The following is a 19,985-nucleotide window of genomic DNA, read 5'->3' on the forward strand; positions in this document are numbered from 1 at the left end:
CCCAGTTTGACGAAAAGTACTCAAGAATAGATAAAACAAACTGCTTGTAAACCACTTCCTTCGTGGATGAGTTACATTTTTACTCCTACATATTGTACGATACATACTGTTGCCAGTAATTTGACGTCAATAGTGTAGTTGCACAGTAGTGGATTTTCATTTCTTGCGTGTGCGTGGCGCAATATGCTAAATTTATTCATGTCCAGAGTCAACTGTCATAGCCTGCACCATTCACCACCCTACAAATCTATACTGTCTTCTAGCGTCGCTGCTTTGTTATAGACAAGCACAGCTGCTGCAAACAGGATCAAAAAGCTTCCGGAGCATTCTACTACATTTAAATACGCTATAACCAGTAACGGTGCCTCACACTTCTTTCGGATACTCTGGAAATTACCTTTACATTTATGTCTCTCATGCAACCCCTCCAACACACACAAAACACTCTCCAATAATGCCCATCCAAGAATACGTTCAATGAAACTACAATGTCGGTTAGTTTGACTGACAAATGACAACGACGCCACGCGTGAATGACATGTTACAGTTCACTGTGTTTCCTTTAATGTCTGCGGTATGATCAGGACTCATTTTGTCTGGCACCCCGCAACACTAGATCAAAAGCATCTGCAATAAATTTAATTTCAGTACAAATTAAGGAAGCAGGAAATTGTCAAAACCCTCACTCAGTGCCTATGTACCTCTGAAGGTACTTTGTCTTCGCAGGAACTGGTTAATAGAGGGGAAAGAAGAAATCGCAGCGAAGTATTAGATCGATCAGTCCGCATGAAGCCGCAGTTATTCTGCCCTCCCAAACTGATAAACAGGACCTTGGCAATTTCTACAGCTGCGTAGTGGGGGAAGCTATTTACTACAACCTACTCACTTTTTCTCCAGTAGAGTGAGACGTTATTTACGGGTTATTAAGCCCTGTTTTTTGGTTTGTTTCTCGATTAAAGATAGAAACTATCAGGTTTAAAGTCTTGCTGAACGTGACGCAGCGAATCAGCAACACAGAATTCTGACGCCGCTGCTAATAAAACGTTATATAACTAGCGCATATCTGAAACCATCAACAAGACTTCATCCTTTCACTGAATCGCAGTATTCGTGACATTACTTACAGATACACAACTGTTTTCGTATTAATTCTGTGCCTGTGAGATCGAAACAATTTTGACTTGAGTCAACCAAATACTACTTTGATAAAGGTTATGACGAACAGGTTTTAAAGAGGCTTACGATGCAATTTTTTTATCCACCCACGTTGTGTTGTTGACTCAATTAAGAACATTTCCAGACTTGCGTAATCACTGTGAACACGTGACTTTCCTGTCGCTATCAACGAAGTTGTGAAGATTGTGGTAATAGTGACCTACAATAGTGGCATGCTGGAGTACCTTCTAGTACCAACTATGTAAAATTTAAGACACTCCGTTCTTTCACAAAGCAAGAGTAAAATCCGCACAATTTTGGATCTACCGCCAGCTCTATGTTTTTCAACACCGTGCGATTATTTCATTGAACCATTTAAGATGCTCGTCTGGTGCGCTGAGTTTCTAAGTAAACTTTTAATTCGGGCGTGGCGCTGAAATGACGGGACGTTACCAGCCGAGGTGAGTTGAAACAAATCTTAGTGGCTGATGAAAACTTACTGAAAGTGACGCGTACCACCCCGGATCTTAGCCTTCAATGCACATCAACTATGTATCCAGGCCTCCGGGGACATGGAAGCCACCAACCCGTACGATTATTTTGACACGTTTGCAAAAGCCGCAGACAGTGCGCAGTGAGAAAATAATGAAAGTGAAGCATTGGCCTTTTGTTATTTAATAACTTTCGTGTAAAATAGTACTGTACACTAGGGTTAAACCATTCGCCTTCATAGCAGAGTGGTGAGCGCGGCAGAATGGCATACGACGGGACCGGGTTCGATTCCCAGCAAAGCAGCAAATTTTCTTCGCTCGGGGAATGGGTATTGTGTAGTCATCATCATCATCATCATCATCATCCCGCTTACGACATAGTCCCGCAGCGATCGCAGGGTCCGCGTGGTTACAACGGATTTGGCAGTGTTAGTGTTAGGGGTGGCCGGATGCCCTTCCTGCCGCCATCCCTTACCCCCCAGGACGGAATCAGTGTACCCCAACTGTCTGCGTCTAGTGTAAATCGTGAAATAGTGCGGTCGTGTTTCAAATGGCGGTGACGTGTGTAACTGAGTCGGAACGTGGGGACCAGCCCAGTCTTCACCTGGCGGGACGTGGAAAACCGCCTAAAAACCACATCCAGGTCGGCACACCGGCCCTCGTCGTTAATCCGCCGGGCGGATTCGATCCGGGGCCGGCGCAGGAAGCAGCGCGTTAGAGCGCTCGGCTACCCTGGCAGGTCATCATCATCATCATAATAATAATAATATTCCAACACAGAAGTCGCCCAAGTGGCGGTAAGAAAAGAAGACTTTCACCAGGCATCCAGTCTAACCGACGGGAGGCCCTAACCACACGCAACATTTCAATTTGGATAAACCAAACGAAGCGGCACTTCTTTTTATACGAAATGGCCTTGTATTCGAGATGACGGAGGCTCCAGTCTTCATTCGGCCATTCTAATTTAGGTTTTCAATTGTTTCCCCACATTTCTTCGTGCAAATGCCGGGATGGTTCATGTCCAAAAGCCATGTTAAAGTGATCCTATGGATGAATAAAGCAGCTGCAGCTATTGTGTTTAATTTTTTTACGTTCCCTTCCCACCTTGAGAAGCGCTATTTTCAGAGCACTCGTCTCACTTCCAACCTGCTAATTTGCATATCCGTGCGTTGCGCACTGTTTACGCAACTTTCGCCTTCGCCAACGTGGGAGTTGGATATGCTGCCAAAATTCTCGCAGAGGCGTTTGCGCAGGTTGCACGGCCCCTGCCAATCTGCGTTGGCACCTGCCCTGAAGTCTCACTGGTCAAAGGTGATACACAATGTATGAAGGCAGCTTACTGCGCACAGCTACTCGAGAAGCTCGCATAATGTTCGTGTAAAGAAGGAAGTAAAGCCTAAGTATAAACTTAAGTAGCGATGGGGGTTCGTTATTAGCGAAGTATGTGAATCACTTCTGCATTCGAGAATAACGTAATAAGAGCGAAACAACGGTTGATATTGGTTGTTTGCCAAGGACGCAGCTGTATCTAATGTAAATAGCAAAGCGTACATCCTCCTCCGTTACATATCTCTAAGCAATCATCAGTGGTAACTTAGCCAATTGCAGAACTGGGTGACTGGAAGAATCGCATAAATTCAATAGAGCAGTCGCGAAAAATATTGACTTCCGCATGAAGAATGTTTACACGAGCTGCGTCACTTTTCCTGTTGTTGAAATGCTTTATTTTTGTCCAAAACATAATCTGGCTTCTATGGCGTGTTTGTATCAAAATTATAACCATCAGACTAAATTATTAAAGTACTCTAGATAAAATTCTATAAAAACTGTAGAAATATGTGACCAACAGGCTAAAATATGAAAAAAAGTAACATCTCCAAGACTACTCGGTCGTTTGAGACGGGTTAGTAGCTCATAGAAAGAAGGTGGAAATGGCGGCGAAAAGAACTCAGATGGTTATGACTAAGTTACTTAATAAGACTATAGACAATTTAAATGATGGCACGGCGAAATTAAGTTTCGTACGTATTTAACATTTGCAGTTTCTACCAGTGCGCCACACACATCGATTTTGTTTAATGGGACGCACAAAAAGGCGAAGTCAATCTGGGACAACGCCCAGCGCCAAAGGAACATTTCTTATGGTATATATCGTGTAGAATAAAAATAGGATATAAGGGTGTTAGGCAAAGGCGACTGTTAACTTCCTTATTTACGGTGGGTACCTTTCTAACTGCGCGTTACTCCAAGTGACAATTCCTCTATTCAGATGACTCGGCATTTACTTTAATATTTCTAAATCTACGCTCGTTACTCTGCAGTTCACTATTAAGTCTTGGCAGAGGGTTCACAGAACCACTTACAGATTATTTCTCGACCGTTCCATGCTAACAACACGTGGGAAAAATGGATATCTGAATCTTCCAGTGCGATCTCTTACTGTTATTTTATTACGGTTGTAATTTCTCTGCCGGCCGGTGTCGCCGAGTGGTTCTACGTGCTTCTGTCTGGAACCGCGCGACGCTACGGTCGCAGGATCGAATCCTGCCTCGGGCATGAATGTGAGTGATGTCCTTAGGTTAGTTAGGTTTAAGCAGTTCTAAGTTCTAGGGGACTGATGACCTCAGATGTGAAGTCCCATAGTGCTCAGAGCCATTTGAATCATTTTTTAATTTCTCTGTACGTAGGGGGATTCAACAAAATATTTTCATTTTTGTAGGAAAAAGATGTTACCTCCACGATGACTACCGGAGAACACCGCATAATATTCTCTCTGTTCACTTTTGTGAAATCAATACTTTCTAGGTAATTAACTGCACCAGACAATTGATTCGTACAGCTTTACTTGGCGAAAATACGAAAAATATTAAGTTAGAAGGTTGATTCATTTGTTTGGAAGACTAGCAATTATACGTAGAGCTAAAGGAGCTTATCTAAATTGACTGAGCTGCTCTGACATATTTTCACCAGTTCAAGCTTTCATCAGTGCGTATACCTAAAAATATGGAACATTCTATCCTACTTATTGACTCCTCTTCAGATGCCACATCAGTAAGTACGGCTATTTGTTGCCCTGAATATAGTTAGTATTCTCAAAATTAAGGTGGAGTCCATTTGCAGATACCCTCTTAAGGATTCTTTGAAAATTCATGAACGATTTCTTGTGTTGCTTCCTCTCTGATGGGATTGAGAGAGAGAGAGAGAGAGAGAGAGAGAGAGAGAGAGAGAGAGAGAAGGAGAAGAAGGGGCCATTTCTGCTGGATGAATGTTAAAGGGAAGTTCATTCACGTATGTAAGTAATAGAAATATACTAAAAATTGAACCCTATGGGACTAATATCCTTCCAGTACCTAAAATTCTATCTGCTTCTTGCAACACTGTTTAAATCATATGCATTCTCTCTCTCTCTCTCTCTCTCTCTCTCGCGGCAGTGAGGTACTCACCATGGGGGTAGGCGACGCAGGAAGCGACCGTCTTTGAGACGGCGCCGGCGGCCATGAACTCCAGGAAGTCCCTGGACGTCCTGCTGTCGGAGGGCGCGCCAGACCCCGTGCTGTGCCTATGGGTCACCAGACGCGCTTTCAGCGCCTCGTAGATGACGAAGTGCACCACCGTCTCCGAGATGCCCACGTACGAGGCCGAGATGCCCTTGTAGAAGCCCAGCACCCCCTGCGGACAAGCGCCACATGCATTCCTTCCGCACACCAACAGTCCGAACTTTTACCATTATCAGAGGTAATCAGTTCACTACACTTTCTTGACAAGCGGACTGTTAGGACAGTTCATTTTAAATTATCGAGGCGCGTGGTATCGCACATTTCATGGTTTTGTCCTAACACAGATTTCGGTAATTTAATTCTTGTGCGTTATTTTGTGAAGCTTTCGCCAACAATCATATTAAATAGTAATGCTCACGTCTGTCTTTTAAAATATTCATAAACTGAACGAACATTTAAACAGCTTTCGCAGTTACACTGCCAGAAAAAGATGCAACATTCTCGAGGACTGTGTTCAGAGGCACCAGTGTATATTATGTGTATACCGAGTGGTTGCTGTGTTTGTAATTCATATGTCACGGTCATCGGTGATGAGATGGCGCTCAGGAAGCCTGTCTGGGCACCCTCTGTTTCGACTCTGCCGGGTGGATCTGTTATAAGTTTAGATTGGTTGATTCGGGGGAGGGGACCAAACAGCGAGGTCATCGGTGCCATCGGATTACGGAAGGATCGGGAAGAGAGTCGGTCACGCCCTTTCACAGGAACCATCCCGGCATTTACCTGAATCGATTTAGGGAAATCACGGATGCGGGTTTGAGCCGTCGTCCTCGCAAATGCCAATCCAGTGTGCTAGCCACTGCCCCACCTCACTCGGTGTGCTAAGTTTAGAGGTGAACAGTGTTTGCAACATTCATTCCAGTGGACATCCATCCCTTACCGACGAGTACGTACTCATTTTGAACAATTTCAGCCAATTGAACGGGATCACATTGTGCGCCTGCGGGAAGCTAGATGAAGGCATCGATGGACTGCGGCATATGCTGAGCACAATATATCGGTGGTGTGTCGCTGCTTTCAACAGTGGTCTGTGGAACATTCCCACACCTGTACACCAGGCTCTGGACGTCCCGTCGAGATCGACGCACTGTCGAGCAGCGGTTGCCGATCGAGTATCATACAGGGACGAAATTTGGGAACAAGGTGCAATTGCTGTGTTATCAGGGATCACTGGGTACTGCCTGCTTGCAACAGGATTGAGATCACGTTTGTATCTAGTCATGTTACGACCGACAGCACTACACCGCAAACATGGCTACTGTGGCGTCGTCAAACAGTTGGCTAGAGAATGGAATGGCTTTCTGCTGCCTTCAATGATGAGAACAGGTTCCGTTAGTATGCGAGTGATGAACATTGTATGGCGCAGACCGGTTGAGCTGCCTTATCCGGAGTACATTCGCCCACGAAACAAACGATCCATGTCGTGGGGGCGCCATCAGTCACAAACAGTGCTACTGGCATTTCTTCGACACGGACCAGTGCACAATATCTTCACAAATATGATAGGCATCAAATCAAGATATATTACAACAAAAAGAAATTAAACCCCTTGGAAACAATAAGATTTAGTTAAAAGTACTTTGACAAAAATGAATAACTGAAATGCAGTGGAAGTACATGTATTCTACAAATCAATTTAGTTGTAAAATTTTGAACTGTATTAATATCATCTTGTGGTGTTGCAATTCTTCTAGTTATGTCCGTGAACGCTCCGAAATGGGAATAGGAATTCCGCCTTATGCAAGACACGTTTTTTCTGTTTTGTTTCACCCGACATGTTTCAGCACGTTTTGTGCTATCTTCAGTGGGTTGTTTATTTTTTCTAATTGTAAAATCGTTGTTACATATTAACATTTAGCGCAACTTTAGGTACATAATATATACAATTGTGAATGAGTAATTGTTGTAAAATATTATACATCATTTGTTCCTAGTTCACAGTTGAGCTATTTATTAACGACCTGATGCACTACGTGTTTATAACATTATGTCATATTTCTATTTATAGCTAATTGGCAAAAAGAGTGGCTGTATGCATTACTTTACATACCTTTCATGATACTATTGGACGTTTGTTTTGGTAGCTATTCTGCTACACAATCTACAACTTCTCATCTGCAAAGAGCAAAATGTAATTTTTTATTTTTTGTTTCTTATGCATTTACAAACGGAAATGAGTATATATCACGTTTTTCGTGTGTAACTTACGGTTTTGGTATTGTGGTGTGATGTTGATGGCGAAGTGAATAGGCAGATTTCGTGACCTATGGTCGCTTGACACGGCACTTTCTCAGATTTATCCAAACACAGGCAGTGGCTGTGTAGTATTCCTTTGTTTCATAGCCCATTTGGTTAGGTGAGGCGCGCGAGTTTGAAGTGTATTTGGCATATGCGGTGTGTGTGTGTGTGTGTGTGTGTGTGTGTGTGTGTTTTCAGGACTGGGGCGCAGAGAGAGAGAGAGAGAGAGAGAGAGAGAGAGAGAGAGAGAGACTTTTTCGGTTTCTTTGATCACTTCTTAATTCTGTGGTGGTGGTGTTGCTTTGCATGAATTCTAATGTTTTGGCAATGTATTTCTGTTTATGACTACTATTGAATTACTCTTGCCGGATTTTGTGATGGCATATTCTTGTGTTAATTTGTTCTGTAGTTTTCTGTATGTTTTTTTCTTCAGCAGCCTTTGTGTTTTCTTTTATGGTGGTTTTGTTCTCTTTGATTGTTTCTTATTGCCTCAGCAACTAGTCACACGCAGGGTGGGTAATATACTAAAGAAACAAGGACTCAACATAGCATACAGAACCAACAGCACAATACAAAGCAGACCTGGAAGAAATACCACCAACACAAATACAGCCAGTCCGGTATATACCAACTTACTTGCAACTGCTGTCAATCTGTATATGGGCAAAACATGTAGAAATTTCAGAACCAGGTACACAGAACACCTCAGAGAATTGAGAAGCAATAGCTCACACTCAACATTTGCAGGCCACCTGCTAGTACACAATCACCATTGCACGCTTGCTTACAGCGCGTCATTTAAGTAGCGATGGACCTGAATGTATCTGTAACGGACACTTTATAAAGTGTTGAGTCTTGTTCCTACTCAGTGATATCAAGCCCTGCGAACATTATTGGATTGACGCTGATAGCATAGCCTGCCACAATCAGCAAAGGCGCTGCCGCCCTGTAACTTGTAACAGTCTACGGTGCATCCACAGAAAAAATTTGAAATTCCACACCGTTCAAATCTAAACTGGTACAAGAACTACGCTACTATCACAAAGCTAAATGCGTGACGCTAAATGATAATTTTTTTAAGTTGTTTACAGATGATACGATTGCAATAATGCGTGTCGAAGCACTCTTTCACTTGGTGTCGCGCGGAGTAGCTGCGCGGTCTTTTCACGGTCCGTGCGGCTTCCCCCGTCGGACGTTCGTGTCCTCCCTCGTGTGTGTATGTGTGTGTGTGTGTGTGTGTGTGTGTGTGTGTGTGTGTGTGTGTGTATGTATTTAGCATAAGTTAAAAGTTAAAGTAGGCTTAGGGACCAATGACCTCAGCAGTTTGGTCCCATAAGACCTTACCACAAATTTACCACTTAAATGGTGCAATGAACAGCTCTGACAGCTGAGATTCCAATCGCTGATGGCGTAAGTACTCCGACAGTTGTTTCATCCGCTCAACTGGAAGATTTGCCACTTAACACGATTTGCAACTGTTCTGATGAATTACAAGTTAGGTTTTATCTTAGCAGTCCATGATGTACGAGGGGCGTTTGAAAAGTCCGTGCAAAAATAAAAACTACTTACGTGTTTGGGGTAAACCTTTTTTAAAAATAAAAACTACTTACGTGCTTGGGGTAAGCCTTTATGTTTCGACAGTCTCCTTTTAGACCTATACACTTCGTCCAACGCTGTTCTAATTTGTTGATCTCTTCCGAATAATAGGAATTGTCCACGTCTGCAAAATAGCTATTAGTTTTGTCCACGTCTGCAAAATAGCTATTAGTTGCTGCAATCACCTCCTCCTTTGAATAAAAGCTTTGTCCCGCCAGCCATTTCTTCAAATTGGGGAATAAATTGAAGTCCGAGGGAGACAAGTCTGGAAAATAGGGGGGGATGTGAAACGAGTTGGAATCGTACTTCCATTAATTTTGCGACCACAGCGGCTGAGGTGTGTGCTGGTGCATTGGCATGATGGAAAAGGACTTTTTTGCGGTCCAATTGCGGACGTTTCTCTTGGAGCTCTGTTTTCAAACGGTCCAATAACGATGAAAAATATTCAGCTGTAATGGTTTTACCCTTTTCCAGATATTCTATGAGGATTATCCCTTGGGAATCCGGAAAGACAGACGCCATAACATTTCCGGCCGAAGGAATGGTCTTCGTCTTTTTTGGTGCAGATTCTCCCTTGGTAACCCATTGTTTAGATTGTTGTTTGGTCTCAGGAGTATAGTAATGGGTAATTTCCAAGAATGATTGTCTATCGAAGTCGCGGTGTCCAAACGATACATATCGAACGTGTCATAAATCGATCATGGACTCTGGTGGCGGACGTTTGAGTATATTTACGGTGGTCGCTACAGCAACGACAAAACAAGAGCGTTACAAAAAACACTGAATTACAAAGGAGACGACTTACCTTTGTCGTCGTCGGTTTTGTCGTCATGTGAAAGGCCATTACGCTGGTCTGGATGGATAATTTGGACGAGTCGAACCATGTATTCATCCTTATACGCGTTCGTTTTCCGCACTGTCCGCAATGAAATTGCAAAGGTATTTCAGCATCGAAACTGTTCTTACGAAGTTGTACACACCTCGCACCACCAGTCTACACAGTCCCTCCTTTCGTTGTCCGGTAGTACTCCATATTTGCGACTAAAAGTCGAACAATTTTCTATGGGGGATAAGCATGGAATTAGGTTTTTCCATGTGAGAGAATCCGCCACAGAAACGTCAAGAACACCAGATATCCCACTCACTACCGACACAAATCGGCTAGGTATCACTAGCAACTCTCAAATAATTCGCGGAGGTGTGTAATTTAGAGCAACTAAGGGAACGACAGAAAACAGATAAAATGACGATCACAAATAATTGATCATAATGCCCGCCACCAGAGTCGCATGATCGATCTACGATCGCACGTCCGATATGTAACTTTTGGACCCCGCGACTTCGATAGGCAATCATTCTAGGAAATTACCTAGTAATGGATCCATGTTTCATCCACAGTGACGAAACGACGCTTAAAGTCCTGCAGATTCTTCTTGAACAGCTGCAAACTATCCTTGCAACACTTCTCACGATTCCGTTTTTGGTCAAGCGTGAGCAATCGCAGAACCCATCTTGCGGATAGCTTTCTTATGTCCAAATGTCTGTGCAAAATATTATGTACCCGTTCATTCGAGATGCCCACAGCACTAGCAATCTCACAAACCTTAACTCTTCTGTCATCCATCACCATATCATGGATTTTGTCGATGATTTCTGGAGTCGTAACCTCCACGGGGCGTCCAGAACGTTCAGCATCACTTGTGCCCATATGGCCACCCCGAAAATTTTGAAACCACTTACTAACTGTTCTAATCGAAGGTGCAGAGTAACCGTAATGTTTATCAAACTTCTCTTTAGTCTCCTGAGGCGTTTTGCCTTTCATAAAGTAATGTTTAACCACCACACGAAATTCTTTTTCGATCATTTTTTGACAATCACTCGACTTCCTTGATTCACACGAATGCCAAACACAAAAAAATAGACCAATATAGCTGAAACTTGGTGTGCGTTCTTTCCAAAGATGCTACTAACTAAACGTGACCTCGATACGCGCCGGTGGTGCCATCTATCTGACTGCACGGGCTTTTCAAACGCCTCGTATTATGCACTTTAAACTGTGAGGTAAGGAAAACCATCAGACCAAAGACCACTACTCTTTTCGAAATCAGAAAAATTTCCAATAATGCTCCCAGTTGTCACGCCCACGTTACGTGAAGGTTTGTGAGAATCTGACAGTAATTACGTCTGGTGTTCTCTTCGTTTGGTGCCCAAGTTAGAAGTCATTTTCTGCGTTCTGCAATATAGAACCCTGGTTACAGGCCAATCTGAGAACGTCTATGTGGAACCAACTGCTGGCCGCTATATTACCTCCATGGCATGGAGGACAGCAAACAGAATTGGCAGAACCACTTCGTTAAGAAAGCACCACAATTTCAAGGGCCCAATACGTACGACCTGCGGACGTATTGGAAATTATTCCGACCAGTTAAATTCTATCTCCGTCTTTCATATTTTTACACTCTTGTTGTCTGCCCTGGTGGAATGGATCTTCGGTGTAGCTAGCACAAGTCACTCCGACCGAAAAGTGTGTGAGCAGTTAGAACAGTACAGTCCACGACTTTAACGCTATTCCCTTGTCCCAGTACTACAAGGGAACACCTACAGGACCGCCTGGCTTATTCTGTCAATAAGAAAGATACTTCATCACTTACCTTCCAGCATAGTGGAGCATTCGACAAGTGGCTACAGGCAGGTGTAAAATTCTACCGAAATGTTATTAGTTCACTCCTAGTCCATCAAGCTGCTCCCTGAACACAGTACTTTGCCTACTGTTGATATTGAATAATGGTCACAATAATCTGAATCTGATTATTGCACCCCTACTTCTATACACGGAACGAAGTCCTTGAGTTAGAAGAGATGGAACCGTGGCTGTAGTACACACAAACAGTATAGTCAACATTGTCAACGGACAAGTTATAAAAATCTGTTAGTCACGACCCTTTCGTGGTCTTACCTCCATATCTTCATGAGACTGTCTTTAAGTGAAAAAATAAAACCCAATAAATCGTTACTTAAAATTCCATACACAATCTGATAACATTTATCTTAAAGAATTCTTCGTTATTTAGCAACAGTAAGCTCTGTGCAAGTTTGTATTATCCCTACAGACATCATTTCACTGTTTAGTCTCAAAGCCGGGAGTTGAACGAAAACATTTAATCATCTTTGGCACTAACGGGAAATTTAACATCAGCCGAAGCCGCCAGATTTTGATTTGAGAGACCATTCTGCAGCTGTTTTAAAAGCAATACTTCGTGTTTGTTTTGCACGGTATGTACAGAATTTCTGAACTGATGTATACAGGTTTACACATGTTCTGTAACTTTTATTTTGTGTACATTGATGTATTGGTTTACTTGTGTAATGAAACTTTAATACTGTATGTTCCTCTCGCCGAGAATCTTGACAGAGTTTCGTTATAGTTTGTAACTTTGTTCGCAAAACTTCAGAAGAACAAAAGTTACTGTTCCGTTTCGAAATTCCGTTGCTAAACGGATGGTATGATGAATAACGTTTTTGTACGAATACAGTATTCTGAAGTAACATTATTGCTTCAATTTTTCACAGTTTAAATACAAATTACGTCAACAATTGGCTTATGTTTCTTTTTGTTAATTTATAATAGTGCTAAGAAAATGTATTATAAGGGGGCAAGTGATTTCCTTTGAATAGATACTTGCTATAGTTTTAAATTACTAATTCAATTAGTAATGAGAGACCTTTGCACGTAAAATAGGAAGTGGAAAGTTTAAATTACTCTACGAAAGTAAATCTTTGCATCTTTGTGTACATGTTTAATCGTTTTGGAAAAAAGGAATTCATATGAAGAGCATAATTAACTGTTTCAGGAAAAGCGAGCCGCAGCTACGTAGAATTTTCGGGTATTAATTTTGTAAACTTAGGATCAGATAACTTCCTTGCATATTTCACTAGCCGGGGCGGGTTAAGTCTTAATACAGTTGATTCGTGGGGGGAAGTTTCCATATTAGATCCATATAACAGCAGATTTATTTAGCTAATTTCAAACTGAAATTAAAGTTAAGCACACGCTACGCACAAATTATGCAGGAGTTAACTTTTTCTAAAGCGTTTCTCTCTCAAATCTGTTCTCCGAAATTTGCAGATCGCATATATCTTTCTCACATTTCGGTCTTTTTTTGTAGTAGTTCCACCTGTAGTGTAAAAATGGATGTGTTTAAGGATACCAGGAGTGGCCCTACACTGATTTTCTACGGACGGCGGTTTCTCATTGTGAATGTCACACAACTCATTGGGACTACTATATTTATATACACAGAGTGGTTATAATTAAACATTCGCTACTTATGAGGGTCCCGTGACAAATGACTGATTAAAGCATCGTGGAAACATCGGCAAGGATATAGGAACGAGAAATAACGAATAAACTATTGAAAGCAACATTTTAATTTCCACATGAGACGGTAATATTTGTCAACTGCGGACCACTTTTACGTTTCAGGTTAAAAATGTCGCTCAGCGTGACGACAGACTGCATCCACGGCATCCTGGAACGGCAATAGACTAGACATTCCTCTACTGCTGCCCAAAACAACGGTGGACCATGGAATGGTCAGCTGTCGTGACAGCTCGTGCACTGTTTGAAGATCGCACATTGCATACGCCGCCATGGCAAACAGTAGCTTCACCAGTTTGTGGTGCTATTAACCGTCGGCCTCTCCCAGGAGCAATTCCCACATCGTCAGTTAATTCGAACCATTTCAACTCCTGTGTTGTCCAGACCCATGTTGGCTGTGTTCAACTGCAATGCACACTGAGGTTTGTGTTTCGACCCTACGTCGCTGTACCGGCGCCTAACGGAAAGTCAGGACACTAACTCTACGAAAATAAATACTGCAGCGCATAGTCTGAATATCATTCATATAAATTTGGGTAACCAAACGGTAAATAGCTTTCCGACTACACTGACTCAAGTAGCGAAAGTTTAATTACAACCTTACTGTATATGTTACACCCACTGCAGAAAGACTCGACTGTTAACTGTTGATCATTATGAGATGGGTGTATTTCGTAATTATTTGACATACAGGGTGTTATCTGTACAACTTAAGACTTTAATAACTTTAAAACTATACTAGATATTCGGAAATGGTTTTCAGCCTGTGATAACTCTTAAGCTTTTACCTTGCAGGTGACGCAAAAGCCCGTCAATTTCTAAATGAAAAGTTTTCGGATACGTGGATCGGACGAGATGGTCCATTTAGACGGCCGCCACGATCCCCTGGCCTCACGCCACTAGACTTCTGCCTGTGGGGTTTTGTTAAGGATTTGGCGTACCGAACCAAGGTTAGAGACTACAGGGCGTTAAGGCACGCATTCGCAATGGATCTGAACGTGTCTCACCGTGGAGACATTGAATCGTACATGGAGAGACTTAATTCCAACTAGATATCTGTGTCACTAATGGTGCACACAATGGAGTGTATGGGTGAGTAAAAAAACAGTTATCACATGCTGAGAACCATTTGTTAATATCTATTATAGTGTTAAACGTATTAGTCTTAAGCTGTCAGGATAATTTATGAACACCCTGTATTACTGTCATCTTCAGTCTGAAGACTGCTTTGACTGTCCATACTGGTCTGTCCTGTTCTTTCATCTCTCTAACTACGGCAACCTGTACCCGTTTGAATCTGCTTATTGTACTGAAGTTTGAACGTGGTATCTTAGTCGGCGCACGAGCTATGGGACACACAATCTTCGAGGTAGCGACGAAGTGGGGATTTTCCCATACGACTATTTCACGAGTGTACCGCCTTATCAGGAATTCAGTAAAACATCAAATCTCCGACATCGCTGCGGCCGGGAAAATATCCTGTAAGAAGGGGACCGACGGCGACTCAAGAGAATCTTTCAACGTGACATAATTGCAACCCTTCCGGGAATTGCTGCAGGTTTCAATACTGGGCCGCCAACGAGTGAACGAGTGTCAGTGCGCGAACCATTCAACGAAGCATCATCGATATGAGCTTTCGGAACCGAAGGCACACTCGTGTGCCCTTGCTGACTGCACGACACAAAGCTTTACGTCTCGCCTGGGCCCGTTAACATCAACATTGTCCTGTTGACGACTGGAAACATGTTGCCTGATCGGATGGGTCTCGTTTCAAATTGGATCGAGCGGATGGGCATTTGCGGGTATGGAGACAACTTCATGAATCCATGGACCCCGCAAGTCAGTAGAAGACTGTTCAGGCTAGTGGAAGCTCCGTAATGGTGTGGGGCGTGTGCAGTTGGAGTGATATGGGACCCCTGATACGTCTACATAAGACTGACATGTGATACCTACGTAAGCATCCTGTCTGATCACCTGCATCCATTCATGTCAGGTGTGCATTCCGACGGACTTGGGCAATTCCAGCCGGATAATGCGACACCGCACACGTCCAGAACTGCTACGCAGGGGCTCCAGGAACACACTCCCGAGTTTAAACATTTCAAAAAATGGTTCAAATGGCTCTGAGCACTATGGGACTTAACATCGGTGGTCATCAGTCCCCTAGAACTTAGAACTACTTAAACCTAACTAACCTAAGGACATCACACACACCCATGCCCGAGGCAGGACGGACTGAGCGCCTAGAACCGCGAGACCACCGCGGCCGGCTAAAACATTTCATCTGGCCACCGAACTCTCCAGACATGAACTTTATTGAGCATATCTGGAATTTCTTGCAACGCGCTGTTCAGATGATATCTCCACCTCCTCGTTTTCTTACGGATTTATGGACAGCCCTGCAAGATTCATAGTGTCACTTCTCTCCAGCAATACTTCAGACATTAGTAGAGTCCATGGGACGGCTTGTCGCTGAACGTCTGCATGCTCGCGGGGGCCCTACACGATATTAGGCACCTGTACCAGTTTCTTTGGCTCTTCAGTGTATATTCAATGTTAGCAAATTCCTTCTCTTTCAGGCTTTGCTTACTATTGCCAGTCTGTATTTTACATCGTCTCTCTGACATTATCTACCACTATCCTACACCACGTCCCTTTGTACTGAAGACATAAAACATGGCGCAGCGTTTTTCAATTTGGCTGATAGTCGCCGAGTGTTGTCTCCTTGTGTTATTATCCTCTTGGGGGGGGGGGGGGGGTCAATGCCAATACGAGAATGAGTCGGCTTACCTTGGTCTTGTAGATCCTGCGGATGCACTGCGCCGCCGTCATGCGGTGCCCGTCGCGCGCGTAGTCAAGCTGGAGGCGCGTCTTGATGAACCAGATGGGGTTGGTGGCCGTGGACGCGACGAAACCTGCGGCAGAGAAGCGCCCCGCGTGCTGCTTACTGTCCTAGCCCTCAGCCCAGACTACCGCTACCGCCCCCTGCCCGGCACGCAGCTGAAAAAGAGAAGCCGCCACAGTGGCAACAGCCCGCGCCTGCCAGTCGCCTGTGGGACCCTCCTCAGCTTATTTCCGGGTAATAAAATAGCAGGAAGACTAAAGTTTCTCGAAAAAAAAAAGGTGTCAAATTGTATAAACAAGCTACATTTAACACAGAGTACAGGCAAGGAAAGTCTCACATCCTCAGGCTGGCCGTAATTACTGTCAACGAATCAGCCACGGTTTGAGTGTCTGCAAGTCACAGCCAGTTGAGTAAGGCAAGACAGAAAGCGAGGGTCCTCTACTTAAGCGGAAAAAAACACATACTTCTCGAAAGAAGGGAAATTAGTGAAAGTACAGGGAACCTCCCATTAACAGGCTCATTTATAGCTAGTGTTCAGAATTGTATTCACTATCGCCGTCGTAACAAGGAAAGCTCCCTATCTCACCCCCGCTCCCGCTCCCCAACTCAGATCAAGCACGAAAACTGTGAAAAAAGTCAAAAGAGAAACAATGAACGATACAAGAAGTGCAATAAAGAACAGCCTGAAACAGCAATGAGGTCCCGGGTGTCATGGTGTTGGACTGCCCAGCGGGCGAGCCGTGTTCAAAACTCCCTCGTGCCATTTATTTTTTTCCTCACAATTATGAACTGTCCGTCCGGTCATTGCTACGTTTGTTTTCTTTCCGTTGGCATACTATACACTGAACTAGAATTTGAGTCATGTGTTAAGATTACGTTACCGAGGTAAGCAAATGTGATGAATAGTGATAGCAGGCAGAATACCACGGGCGTCTCTCAGAAATGGAAACAACAAACAAATGGGTGTGAACTATGTACCAACAAAGGAATTCAAGAGTCAAGACTTCCGAAACGTAATGCAACTTCAAAAACGTTAAAACCATGTGTTTTGACAAAGCACACAGGAACTGAATTTGAAATTGTTGCATTCATTGTTGCGGCTTATGTGACAAACTATTACGTTTTCAAAATTTTCTTCGGAGGGATCAGGTTCACATTCATGCGAACACTTATATCGAGCAAGGAGGCATATCTCACGTACGAGGCGTACAAATTAGGTGCGTCGGTAACATATTCCTGTCATATGAGAGACATTGTCACTAATGCCGTGTATGACACACCAGACGTGTTTTTCGGTGAAGCCTTATCATCATTCGTTTGCGGTTCCCATTCGAAAGTCACTTCCTTTCGGCTGCTAATAAAGTACTTGTGCAGAATCAACTGTCATTATAGGTCCCCACATTACACCTCACTGTTGCAAACTGACATTACTACCCCCCCCCCCCCCCCCACACACACACACACACACACACGCACACACGACATTGAGAAACGGAAAAAAGAAAAATAAAAAGGTAAAAGGGAAGTAGGGAAGTTTGAACACGGCTAGCCAGCATTGTAGTCCAAGTAGTCCAACACCGTAACCACTTAACTACCACGTCATTTCTCTTGGGCCGCTCTGTATTTCACTTTTTGTTCTTGGACAAGTTACTGTTCCTATTTTGCTTTTTTCCTGTCAAGTGCACCTTCTTTCTGTTTTCATCCTTGATCTGTATTCAGTTTATGACGGACTTTCCACTGGGCCCTCTTACCATTAAATCTGAAGAGGATACGATGGGAGTTTCCCTTTTAAGTGAAATACTGATTACGAAACGTCCTGGCAGTTTAAAACTGTGTGCCGGACCGAGACTCGAACTCCAGACCTTTGCCTTTCGCGGCCAAGTGTTCTGCCGTCTGAGCTACCCAAGCACGACTTACGCCCCGTCCTCACAGCTTTACTTCCGGCATTACCTCGTCTCCTACCTTCCAAACTTTAGAGAAGTTCTCCTGCGAACCTAAATACTGATTATGGCTGTAGTTCGTAAATCAAATTCTGACCTAGGTACTTTTCAAATTTTCGGACAGATTGTTTTCGAATTACGTATTTCTCTCTGAACTATTTCTTGTAAGTTATACAAAAGCGATTTACTGATCTAACCACAGATGTACTACGACTATCATCACGCACGGTCCAGTCATATTAACGTGACCACCGACAATGTTCGAAGTCAGCCTGCATCAACGCACAGATGGCAGGTGGCAGCACTAGCACTGGAAGTTTCAAATGTGTGCGAAATCTTGTGGGACTTCACAGCTAAGGTGATCAGTCCCTAAGCTTACACATTACTTAACCTTAATTATCCTAAGGACAAACACACACACACACCCATGCCCGAGGGAGGACTCGAACCTCCGCCGGGACCAGCCGCACAGTCCATGACTGCAGCGTCCTAGACCGCCAGGGTAATCCCGCGCGGCACTGGAAGGTTAATAAAGCGTGTAGAGGAGGGGGGGGGGGGGGGACAGTGCCATCGTTGTCGTAATATGCGGAGAGATTTATCTGACACTCAAATTCTCTCTCGCGCCAAGGATAGAAGCACTTCCGAACCGTTCACCGTGCCGCCGTTATTCAAAACCAGCGCCGAAGCAACTCTGGTGCACCACGGGTCATGGACCACAGGCGTGAGCGACAGTTGCGGAGATATGTACAGGCGTATAGACGTGCAACTGTCTAGCAGCTGACCGCCAAGACGAACCAAGGGGCTAACAACGGTGTCTCCTCAAAGACCGTTCAGCGAACGTAGCTGCATATGAGATTCCGCTGCAGGCGCCCCGTTAATGTACCATGCTAACTGCTGCTCATCGGCGAGGAAGCCTGGAATTTGCACACCAGTGCCGCAAATGGACGCCCACTGGGTGGCGACAAGTGGCCTTTTCAGATGAAATCACGTTTTATACTCCGTGGCCGTTGGCGTGTACAGCGAGGAATGTCAGAAAGCAAATACCGGGCAACATGTATGAGTCTAGGCCAGAGAAGAGAGAGCGTTATGGTCTGGGGAATGTTTTCATGGTATTCCCCATGTGGTCTCGTCATTCTGGAAAGGATAGTGGATCAACGCAAGTATGCATGTAGGCATGTATCCTTGGCGACCATATCCACCCCTACCTGCTGCGAAAGTGGTTGTTCAGGATTTTAAAAGAGATGGTCACAATGTGACTAGACAATGTATTAAGGCATTTTATATTCTAGTAAAACAACCTGACCGAACAGCCGTGCTCGTTAGCACGCCGCTTTCAGGATTCGGGGAGGCGCACCGACCCCGTGTAGAATCTGTCCGGGGGATTAACGATGGGGACCGTTATGTCTGCCGGCCTGGATGTGGTTTCTAGGCAGTTCATCACATACGACGAGAAGAATACGGGTTGATGTCCACGCTCCGCCTCACACGATTCGCATACATTCCGAAAGCGTCTCACTCTTTCACATGGGATAATTGTAGACGGAGGGGGGAGGATGAGGGCGGGGGGAGGTGTAGGAGTAGGAGGGCGACATGAGGGGCATCCAGCCACCCTGTATCAGCAGCACTGCCAAATCTAAATTAACATGACGACCCCGTGGAAACACGGGATAAGGCCAGGAAAAAGATATTGTAATTAAAACATGTAATTAAAAGTTTTATGTATTTTTGTTGTCTTCGTTCGAAAATTGGTTTGACGCAGCTCGCCATTTTAATCATCCGGTGCAACTC

General features: G+C 44.0%; 1 protein-coding gene across 1 annotated transcript in view; it reads right to left on the minus strand.

Annotated features, from left to right (window-relative positions):
* LOC126236965 (mitochondrial carrier protein Rim2) overlaps positions 1-19,985 on the minus strand; it is a 172,226-nt gene that overhangs the window by 11,883 nt on the left and 140,358 nt on the right. Inside the window, exons 4-5 of the mRNA XM_049946671.1 lie at positions 16,203-16,327; positions 5,090-5,315 (exon numbers count right to left, since the gene is read on the minus strand). Of these exons, the coding sequence (XP_049802628.1) occupies positions 5,090-5,315; positions 16,203-16,327 (351 nt within the window). The remainder of the gene's footprint in view (positions 1-5,089; positions 5,316-16,202; positions 16,328-19,985) is intronic.

Source organism: Schistocerca nitens, chromosome 2, assembly GCF_023898315.1.
Source record: "Schistocerca nitens isolate TAMUIC-IGC-003100 chromosome 2, iqSchNite1.1, whole genome shotgun sequence".
NCBI lineage: Eukaryota > Metazoa > Arthropoda > Insecta > Orthoptera > Acrididae > Schistocerca > Schistocerca nitens.